The 12,138-nt window shown below is 36.3% G+C and overlaps 1 gene segment (V, D, J or C); it reads left to right on the top strand.

Moving 5' to 3' along the window:
* Positions 1 to 542: 542 nt before the first annotated feature.
* Positions 543 to 12,138, top strand: part of LOC109089203 — a gene marked incomplete in the record, with an annotated part of 99,088 nt that continues 87,492 nt past the window's right edge. Inside the window, 2 exon segments of the V gene segment in view lie at positions 543 to 591; positions 682 to 978. Of these exon segments, the coding sequence occupies positions 543 to 591; positions 682 to 978 (346 nt within the window).

Raw genomic sequence — 12,138 nt, 5'->3', positions numbered from 1 at the left:
ATTTGAGATTGTTCTACACTCATACCTTACACAATCATAAACGTATCCCTGGTAAACTTGTCTTATAAAGCTACAACTAAAACTCCATAAATGTCTCATCACTGCATGAGCAGAAGTGAAACTGATCCAGTTCAGAACATTGAACCAATCAAAGTGATTCTGATCGTCTCAGAATAGAGCAGCTCCGTCTCCAGAGACCATGTTCAAACCACAAGAGCTTCAGTTCACATTTACTGCTAAACACAGCTGTTCTCAACTATTACAATCCATCTGAACTATTTTCCAGAATATAAGTCTTAATGAAATTTCTCATCAATTTTTGAGTTTGGCTCAAAATAACACAAAACATCATAAGCATCTATTATTAGCAAAACTGTTGCTTCAAAAACAAAATGACAAAATGGTGTATCTGCTGTCTTCAGGTAAATGATGAGGAGTGTGTTTGCATATTGATCAGATGCTTCAGTGCTCTGAGAGTGTTTATAGTGCTGTGAGTTTAACACTTCATCATAGCTGTACACACACAACAATCTTCATCAAACATGACCTTCATCATCATCTTCATCTGGACTCTCACAGCGTTTGCTCAAGGTTTTTGTGAGCAAAGATTGATATCAATTCATTTCTTCAAGAAATATTGTCAAAGTTTTGAGTTGATTTTCTTCTTGTTGTGTGTTTCAGAGTGTAGAGGACAGATCAGCGTCACTCAGAGTCCCTCAACGACAGCAGCTCAACCAGGAGAAACAGTGAAGATCAACTGTAGAACCAGCACAGGTGTGGCTGAATATAGTGCACCACGTTACTATTTAAGCTGGTACTTACAGAAACCTGGAGAAGCTCCTAAACTCCTGATATATCGCACAATAGACCGTGACACTGGAACTCCATCTAGATTCAGTGGCAGTGGATCTAAAAGTGATTTCACTCTGACCATCAGTGGAGTCCAGACTGAAGATGCTGGACATTATTACTGTCAGAGTTACCACAGCAGTGGTAGTGGTGTGTTCACACAGTGATAAAGAGTGGTACAAAAACCTCGGTCAGTCAGAGTCACAGTGACTGAACTGATGCTGCAGCTGATCAAACACTATCACTCACTACTGACACACAGAGACCAAACACAGAACTACACATGAGCTCAGAACTGAGTTAGGAGTCAAATCAGCTCTATTAGACTGAGATCTGTCCTGTGACAAACGGGTTGACTCAGCTATGCTCTGATTCTGAACACACATTTTTTTTTTTTTTTTTTTTATCTTTTTTGTAGATTGTACTACAATCAAACTGTACCCTGATAAACTTGCCTTATGAAACTACCACTCAAACTTCATAACTGTCTCATCACTGCATGAGCAGAAGTGAAACTGTTCCAGTTCAGATCGTTGAACCAATCAAACAGTGAAACTGTGAGTTTGAGCTGAAAATCAGATTTGCATTGACAGCTTTAGTGATTCTGATCGTCTCAGAATAGAGCAGCTCCGTCTCCAGAGACCATGTTCAAACCCCAAGAGCTTCAGTTCACATTTACTGCTAAACACAGCTGTTCTCAACTATTACAATCCATCAACAGCAGCTGAAACTTTAGTGAAGGAAGGACACACTGATCAATGATGCAGTCGAACACAAATGTAAGGCGTTCAGAAGCTTTATTGAATGAACAGCAATGGCAGCACATTGAAAGACTGCTTGAGTATTGAGCTGTAAATCAGGAGACTGCTGTGAATCCTGCTGCTCTTCACTGGAGAAACATCAGCACTCGGAGCTCTTGAGGAACGAGGTCTCGTGATCAGCTCCGTCATGTGTTACTCTGCAGACGAAGCGCTCGCCGGCTTCCCAGCGTGCTTTGCTGAGGCTCAGGACGCTGCTGCGGCTGTAGCGTCCCGTCCCGCTCGCTCTCTGCGCTGGTCTGAACCCCCTCGGTGACCTCTGACCCGTCCAGCGTCCAGCTCACCTGCGCCCCCTGTGGAGAGTAAGAGCTGAGCAGACAGAGCAGTGCGGCTGAGTCTCCAGAGATCTGCAGAGAAGAGGGAGGCAGCAGAGACACGGAGGGCTTCACTGCGGGACCAGCTGAAACACACACACACACACAACAGAAGCAGAAATGAAAAACTGATCATTTGACTTTAATTTTATAAGATAAATTTGAAATAATCCTCAAAATTTTGAAAAAACATTATTCAAGAAAATTGATGTTTATATTGTGATGTCGCTATATGACAGAAATAAGAAAAAAATTAATGATCATTTCAATATTGATTGTACTTTTAAAATATTCGTGCTATTCAGACTCACAATCATAAATATCAACAAACTTGAGAGTTTAAATAGTTTAAATAATTAATTTTCAAAATGCTCTTCAAGTTCCTTGTTGTCTGATGACAAACCCTTTATTGTTAAATTTACCAATAATTACAGACAAAATCATATCAAGAAATAATTAAAAAATTGATTTTAAAGTACTGCTATCAATACTTTTAATTGCATGTAATAATTCATATAAAATAAAAACTTTTTAAAACAATATAAATTCTAAAATGTAAATAAGGGATGAAATTAATATATATGTGTACTATTTAGATTTATTTCAGAATTAGTAAATTACAGAACATGTACATTTTTAATCTCAATCTAATAAAAAACTTTGTCCACATGAAAAATAATTAGTATATTGTGATTTCGTCATAAGATATAGAAAACAAATTTAAATAATTGCAATATTATTTGTATTTTAAAAATATTATTCTGTTTTGACACTAACAATTAATTGTAATTTTAAATTTCTGTTATGATGATGTTGTTTTTTAAATGATTATCATCAGCAGCAGCAAACTTAATAGTTTAAATGACTGATTTTTAACATGATCAATAACTAAATTTCTCTTTGTCTGGTGACAACGCCTACACAATTACATTAGTATTATCAAACTTTTTTCATGCATCTAAAAAAAACATAATTGTTAAAATTACCATTAATTATAGACAAAAAGTACATATCAAGAAATAATTGAGTATATCATAAATTACTGACATCTAAAGATACAACAATAGTTTACAGATAATGAGTTAAATTATTCATATAAAATGATAAATAAAAAATAAAAAAAATACAAAAAAAACAAATAAAATAAAGAAAAAAATAAAAAATATGAAATATTGCAATTATTAAGGAAACTTTACGAAAACTTAATTTTTATAATAAATTAATAATTTTGAATCAAATATCACACATTTTTATGACAGAATTGAAGACTTACCGATTGTCAGTTTAGTTCCTCCACCAAAAGTGTACCACACTGCTTCATTCTAGTGAAAGCGTCGTACAAAAACCTAAGACACACACAAACAAACACAAAACCCAACACAAAAACATATAAAAAACACACAAAAATAAATAATACAAAAAAGCATACAAAATCAACAAAACACATGAATCATAATAAAAAACAAAACAAAATATTCTTCTTTAAATTCTTAACACTTCTTATTTCATGAAGACTAAAATTACTTTTTTCATAATCAGACCCAAAATACATTCCTCACATTTACACTAATTCTATTTATCTGCTTTATAATGAAATATTTCGCAAGATTTAGATGGTGATTCCCTATTGGATGACCTTTGACCTGTTACACAGTATCATGGATCATATAAAATCTCTCACACAGGTATTAAATGCTCTCAGCATCAAAGTCTGAATAAAGCTGATAATTTGGAGGGAGAAGCTCGGCCCAGAATAAATAATTAAATAACATCAAGTAAATCATGAGTGTCTGTTTCTGAAAATGAAAAATTGATGAAATTGATGAAAATAAAATGAAATTTATTAGCAAAGATATTAAATAGTAAATGGTGTATCTGCTGTCTTCAGGTAAATGATGTGGAGTGTGTTTGCATATTGATCAGATGCTTCAGTGCTCTGAGAGTGTTTATAGTGCTGTGAGTTTAACACTTCATCACTGACACACACAACAATCTTCATCAACATGACCTTCATCATCATCTTCATCTGGACTCTCACAGCGTTTGCTCAAGGTTTGTGGAGCACAAGTTTGATATCAATTCATTTCTTCAAGTATATTGTCAAAGTTTTGAGTTGATTTTCTTCTTGTTGTGTGTTTCAGAGTGTATAGGACAGATCAGCGTCACTCAGAGTCCCTCAACGACAGCAGCTCAACCAGGAGAAACAGTGAAGATCAACTGTAGAACCAGCAGAGATGTGTACAGTTATTATGGGACACACTATCTCAGCTGGTACTTACAGAAACCTGGAGAAGCTCCTAAACTCCTGATTTATTATGCAAACACCCTCCAGTCAGGAACTCCATCTAGATTCAGTGGCAGTGGATCTAACAGTGATTTCACTCTGACCATCAGTGGAGTCCAGACTGAAGATGCTGGACATTATTACTGTCAGAGTTTTCACTGCAGAACAAGTGGTTACAATTGTGCAGGTGATTATGTGTTCACACAATGATAAAGAGTGGTACAAAAACCTCGGTCAGTCAGAGTCACAGTGACTGAACTGATGCTGCAGCTGCTCAAACACTATCACTCACTACTGACACACAGAGACCAAACACAGAACTACACATGAACTCAGAACTGAGTTAGGAGTCAAATCAGCTCTATTAGACTGAGAACTGTCCTGAGACAGACGGGTTTGACTTAACTATGCTCAGAATCAGAGAAAATAAAGATGTTAAATCAAACAAAAAACAATATTTTTCAGTTCCAGTGTTTTAATTTTTTTTTTTTTTTTTGAATAGATTATTTAACCCTCGTTGTGTACAAGTGACATAAAGATATTCTTGAGCAGTTTCTCAAGTAGTTTATTCATCTTAATCTGCAAATATCCAGTGACTACTAAATTGTCCCTAGCAATAAACTTTTGATCAAACAAATGAAGCGGACATAACACACGTTTCTGCCAATCTCATGTTAATCTTGTATTGTGCCGTATCCTTCATACCTCCGAAGAGTCTTTAGTTTTATCAGATTTATAAAAGACAGTCACAAGCGTGCAAAGCTTTTGTGTAGCCATTGTCTGCAAGCTGTGACGTCGACATGAATAAAACAGTACCAAAAACCTTATTGGCTTAAATTTATAAAGATCTGCCAAATAGGGTGGTGTTACAAGATTTCAAATAGGGTCAGATTTTACTGTGTGAGATTTTTAGGTGTTAAAAGAATGACATAAAACAGAGATAAGTTACAGTAAGACTGGTGTAGTTACAATGTTTACATGAGACATTAAAACAACACAAAACCAGGAAAACTCAGGCTGTGCCAAGTGTTTGACCGCACAGGGCACGATCGCTCCTGGCCTGTATTTTATGTCGTTTAGCTATGACTGCCATTTTTTATTTCCGTTTTTCCACTCCTTTTTGAACTTGAAAGACTAAAATAGTCATAGCTGATAGACAGTATAAGATTGAGTAAAGCTGTTTGTGGTTAGGATGACAAAAAGATTTAAAAGTTAAACTTTTAGGCTGGTCAGCCTCAGTGGTCCATCAGCGCTCATCAGTGTCAGAACGATCGAGATCACATCAAATCAAAGAAGGCGGGTCTTACTGTCACTGTCACAGCGCAACGAGAGTTTGTGGAAAGAGTATAGTAGGACTGTATTAGAAAACTGTTGAGACTGTTTTACGAAATGTTCAGCGACCAACAGTAATAGACTATCTAGTGATGCAAACTACTCAACTTTTGAAAATATGTGATCATGATTAAATATGAACGTGACAAGAGACGTTTGCGTTTTTGACTATTAGACATACGAATAAGAGTGAATGTGCACATTTTAAAATAAAGTATTATTTGCAAATAGTGTAGGAATTGATTACTACTTCATATATAACTACAAACCTAGAACTTATTTCAGTATTCTTATTTACTTACTCCCTTAAATCATTTTTAATCCTTTTAATCCCTAATAATTGCTTTATTATTATTATTATTATTATCATGCAGTAGATCTTACGCATTCTTATCGAGCGTGTGCGTGACTGGATGATTCGTTTGCATGTCAGTGAGCCGGCATCTCAATCGATCAGATGCGTGTTAAAGTTGCGTTCGTTACTATAGCAATACTGTGTGTGTCCCCCCCCCCAACACACACACAAATTGCAGAGGGCCTCGCACGTCGATTTCGCACAGGGCCTCGCACCCCACTTGCGATAGCCCTGGATAAAATTAACAACACCATACTCCAAAAACATTCATACAATCCAACAGAAGTATGTGCATATCCACCACCTGCTGTACTGGAGAGTGAACCAGAAAATAATAGGAATCCATAAACTTCAAGCTGTGTCTGGAAAGGTGAGTACACAATAAATTAACTCCACAATCCAGGAAAGTTGAATTTTGTGACTGTTAATGGCTGAGTGTTTGTTGTTGTTGTTGTTGTTCTTCTTCTTCTTCTTCTTCTTCTTCCTCTATTTTTATTGGGGTGGGGCAACTATCTATTAATGTGCATATCCACCACCTGCTGTACTGGAGAGTGAACCAGAGATTTGTATTTAAAAAAATAAATAAATTAAATACATTAATTAAATAATGAATTAATTACGTTATTTTCATTAATCCAGTTTCTTTCAGATAAAAATAAATACAGCTTTATTTATCTGTTGTTCATTTAATACATTCTTAAGATTTAACACACTCACCCCATATTTCTTTAACTCAAACGTTAACATTATTTTTTGTCTTATATTTTGAGTGTTTCTTTCCTGCTTCCTGTCATGTGACTGGTCAACAATCACACATTTCAAAAAAATACACTTTAAAAAGTTAAAAGAAAAATAAAATATATATAAAAAAACTTAAAAAACATTAAAAACCACTACAACAGATCCAGCCATATATAATCGATACTTACGTAACCAGAATGAAGCATGTTGATGCTCTCGCTCCGATTGATGTGTGTGCGCGTTCTTCCGGAGAAGTGCCCATACAAGCAATTCACCCTTCTCCACCCTTATGATTGTCATACATGGAATCAAAATAACTTTCAGAAACTTCATATGAATGTTTGAAGGGTTTCTCTTTTTGCACAGAAACATCCAAGCTCGCTTTGAGACTTTCCAAAGCTTATGTTTCGTTAAGTCATGAAAATCCAACTCGTTAGCAGTGTAACTAGTCAGAATGCATGAAACAGCATTAGACCTCCTCTTTCAATAGATATTTATCGATATTTACTTAATAATTTAATCTTCTCACATTTGGGCCATCAGAGTCTTTCTTCATGTGATTCAAACAGTAAGAAAATTTCACACTCACACATAAATAAAAATCATGTTCATGAAAATGAAAACACACACAAGTCAGTCAGTAAGAGTAAGATCTCCTCAATCAGCTCCTTAGTTCACTAGTCAGTGCACTACTCAGGGATCACATAATGCTCATGCTCAAAACATTCCCACAATGCACCATAAAAGCATCGCTGCTGTCTATATGTTTCTGAAGGTCCCTCAAACCAACTAACCAACATACTCAAATCCTCTAATAAACTGACAGATGATACAACACCAGTCAAAATAATTGTACGAAATGATTAAAAAGATAAAATTATTTAAAAAAAAATGATAAAAATATTAAATAGTTTAACAAACACAAACAAAGACAGACAAAAAGGAAATGAACGAGCAATCTTCATTTAGAAGCTCATTTAAATACAGCATCAGTTCATTTGCATATTGATCAGATGCTTCAGTGCTCTGAGAGTGTTTATAGTGCTGTGAGTTTAACACTTCATCACTGACACACACAACAATCTTCATCAACATGACCTTCATCATCATCTTCATCTGGACTCTCACAGCGTTTGCTCAAGGTTTGTGGAGCACAAGATTGATATCAATTCATTTATTCAAGTATATTGTCAAAGTTTTGAGTTGATTTTCTTCTTGTTGTGTGTTTTCAGAGTGTAGAGGACAGATCAGCGTCACTCAGAGTCCCTCAACGACAGCAGCTCAACCAGGAGAAACAGTGAAGATCAGCTGTAGAACCAGCAGAGATGTGTTCAGATATAGTGGGGTTGATGGTTTAGCCTGGTACTTACAGAAACCTGGAGAAGCTCCTAAACTCCTGATTTATAAAGCAAACGTACTCCAGTCAGGAACTCCATCTAGACTCAGGGGCAGTGGATCTAACAGTGATTTCACTCTGACCATCAGTGGAGTCCAGACTGAAGATGCTGGACATTATTACTGTCAGAGTTTTCACTGCAGAACAAGTTATTATGGTAGCTGTGAGGGTGATTATGTGTCCACACAGTGATAAAGAGTCGTACAAAAACCTCGGTCAGTCAGAGTCACAGTGACTGAACTGATGCTGCAGCTGATCAAAGGAGGATCTGAAACAACATTGTCACACACGCATCTGAAATAAAATCATATAAATGAATCCGTCACTCTTAATAATCATAGAGGTCAGAGCATTAGTCGAGAGAAACAACTAGACACAAGTCCATCAGTGTCTCTGCAGAGTCTCTATCAGACACACAAACACAGACTCAGCCGTGTTGGTCTTTGATTATTATTTTTTCTTTTACTTCTCTCACACTTTGAAATTGTGTGTTTTTATTATTTCCTCATATTCATACTCTCTGTAGGGAGAATAAAGACATACTGGAAACTGGACTGATTGAATCTGAACAGCTTTAAGATTTTGTGCTTTTATAGATTAGAGACACGAGTGAGATCTGACTGATTTCAGTTTGTCTAATTATTATTTTTTTAATTAATAACAGACATTCATTTTTTATATAAGTGAAAAAGTCAAATCAGGAGGTAATAAAGGCACAAAAATATGTATCTAGAGACAGAGACGTGATGCTGGTGGTCTTGCGAATCACTAAATGATAATTTATTGTGTATAATTCATGATCGTGTCTACAGAGCCTTCAGATAGAAGCACCATCACAGCTCCAGCTTGACCTGTGACCTCTGAGATGACCTCTGACCTCTGCCAGTATGAGTGATTGGCAGATTGGCCATTCACGGGAATCAAAGTGAGCGACTGCGTCCGAAATGGCATACTTCCCTACTATATAGTATGGAAAAAGCAGTAGGCGAGCAAATTAGTATGTTTGAATCCTCTGTGTTCATAAAAGAGTAGGCGAGAATTGCACTAATTCTCGCGAGATTCGGACATACGTATACTTAATTTGCGTTCTAATATGCCTACTTACCTACTATATAGTAGGGAAAAACAGTATGTGAAGAAAGAAGTACGTTCGAAACCGCAGTATTCATAAAACAGTAGGCGAGAAATCCCCGGATGTCCTACTGAGAGCAGCAACAAGGATGTTTACAAAGGTGAGTATTAGAAACCAAAACCATGTGTTAAAATCATATTTGTTGAGCTACTGTATAAAAAATCTATTTATTAATTAATGAATAAACAAGCCAACCAACAACACAACATAATATTAAAAAAAAAAAAAAAAAATTCTGTAAAAACATGTTTATGTATAGCGAACAGCGGAGCTCCAGAAAGCATATATACGTCTCCAAAGTGGATTTACATAAACCATATACATCTTAAAGACGATTAAATGTCTATTTAATATATGACAGGAAAATGTTCCAAGAGAATTGCAGATGAGCAAATCACATGTACATCAACATGAGCAACATCTGAGAGTGAGAGATGTGTGTGTGCTATTATGTAGAATTCACTGTCAGCACTGCTTAAGATGAATGTAAGTAATGTAAATAAACAAAACTTACAAAGAGTAAGTAAACCTAAGTTTATCATCATTTGACCATTAGTACCACTGATAAAATGAGGAACATGTGTGTTAGATAAAAAGTGAGTGAAAACATCAGCAGCTCAGCATGTAAATGCAGTATTGAGCAGATAAATCACAGAGGAGACTGCCCTTGTCTGGATCTTACAGGGAAAGATGAGACACACGTGTGTTTATCTGCTGAAGAGAGACTGATGAAGGAATGCTCCCATCAAAGACTCTCAGTGAGTACACTACACTCATCAATAAAACATCTTTTAAATCTTAAGTTGTAGGCCAGACATATATGTGACGCTTGAGAAATCCTGCTATACAAGCTTTCTCCTGCACACACACTGAAGCTCAGCAGGGTTGAGTCTGGTCTGTATCTGGATGGGAGAATTTCAGGGAAGACCAGGTTGCTGCTGGAAGAGATGTTAGTGAGGACAGCAGGTGGAGCTCATCCTGTGGTCTGAGTGGATCCTTACACCATGTCTACACCAGACGCAACAGTTGTTGTGCACCGTCCCACAGCAGCTAAACTCTGTCTAAACTGGACACGACAAAGCAACCATTAAAAACATTTGAAATTTGTGTCAAAACGTCATAAATAGAACGCAGCAGCAGTTTTCTGTCAGGAATTTGTTGTGTTGCGCCACGTCCGGTGTAGACAGCATCACTGATTATAATGAGATCTATTTTATTTATTACAGGGACAATGCATATTAATAAACATTTCTGTCAATATGCCAGAGTTAGCCAGAAGGATATTTTTCAACTGTAGTCCCTAGACAGATGGTAATAGTCGCCCTAAAAGAGAGTAAAAGTACATATTTACATACAATAAAACAATTACAATACATTTAGTAAAAAGTACTATTAAGCTATGATGTACAATAGAAACACAACAGACCAACAATTAGACAAATACATATCACACACACAAAACAAAACAAAACAACAGGGGCAGCGAGAGCTGGTCTAGTAAGCTAATGTTGACAGCTCTGATTATCAACAAAGCCATTTTTTAAACTGGATCTTAATGTACTATATGTGTTTAGATTAGATGTGTTTAGAAGGGGAATGATACAATCTCCCTCGCTGCACCTCTGGTTGTACTATGATCAGCTGTACGGATGTTGACAAACTGATGGAGAGGGAAGATGATAAACCAGGAATAATTTAATAAACAAGACATAGATTTTGAAAATTTTCCCCTACCATGTTTTCCCAGTTGAGTAATCTGTTTTTGTAATCTAGGACAATAATGAGACGCTTGGTTTCTTATCCAGAATTTTTACAGTTCGTTTGTAAAGTGATTGCAGAGGTTTCAGAGATGTAACACTAGCTTGTGACCAGATAGGCAAACAGTAAGTGATATGTGAAAAGATCATTGTGTCCGTATACATTTTTGCTGCAGGTGTTGACATTTGATGGCGAATGTGTCTAAAATTACTGAGGTTAAGTTTAATTTGATTACAGATCCTTTTTACATGTGATTTAAATGACAACTTTGAATCAATTAAACCCCCCAAATATTTGTATTCTGACACAATCTGCAGCCTTTCACCTTGCACAAAAACATCCGGCTCAACACTGAAGTTAATATTGGACTTGGTGAAAAACATTGCTACTGTTTTTGATGTATTAACTGCAGGCAAGAATGTTTCAGCCAAGCTGTAATATTAACCGTGGAGTTAGTGATTTTCTCAGCTACCTGAGAGATATTCAGACCATAAACATAGACTACAGTGTCATCAGCACACATCTGCACAGAAACATCTGGACAGACAGACGGAAAGTGAGAACAACAAATAAAGTGAGAACAACATAGGTCCTAAAATTGATCCTTGAGGGAGACCGGTGGACAGACTGAGAGCCGCTGATTTAAATGACTGGACTCTGACATGTTGGAAAATCTCAGTGAGGTAAGACTCAATCCATTTAAGTGCATCTGAGGAAAAATTAAAACTGCATAATTTTATGATTGACAGTGTCGAAAGCCTTCTTGAGATCCAGGAACACAGCTCCAACAACCCCACCTCGATCCAACAAAGCTCTGATGTTTTCAGTAAAGAAGCAAGTAGCAGTTTTGTTGGAATATTTGGCTCTAAAGCCAAACTGCATAGGGTGAAGAGCATAGGGTGTGGTATTTAGATGGTTAATAATTTGTTTTACTATCAGTTTCTCTGCAATCTTAGACACAGTGGGCAATATACTGATGGGGCTGTAATTTGACGGAATGAGGGTCTTAACTTTTGAAAATGGGAGCAATAACAGCGGATTTCCACATGCTTGGGAACATATTTTGTGAAATGGACAGATTGAGAATTTTGGTAATGGGGCGTGTGACTGTTGTACTAAGCTCCTTGAGCATCACTGTATCCATGCCAAAAATATCTTA

Source organism: Cyprinus carpio, chromosome B24, assembly GCF_018340385.1.
Source record: "Cyprinus carpio isolate SPL01 chromosome B24, ASM1834038v1, whole genome shotgun sequence".
NCBI lineage: Eukaryota > Metazoa > Chordata > Actinopteri > Cypriniformes > Cyprinidae > Cyprinus > Cyprinus carpio.
Note: the sequence above shows the minus strand (reverse complement) of the source record. Positions and strands in the feature narration are given on the sequence as shown.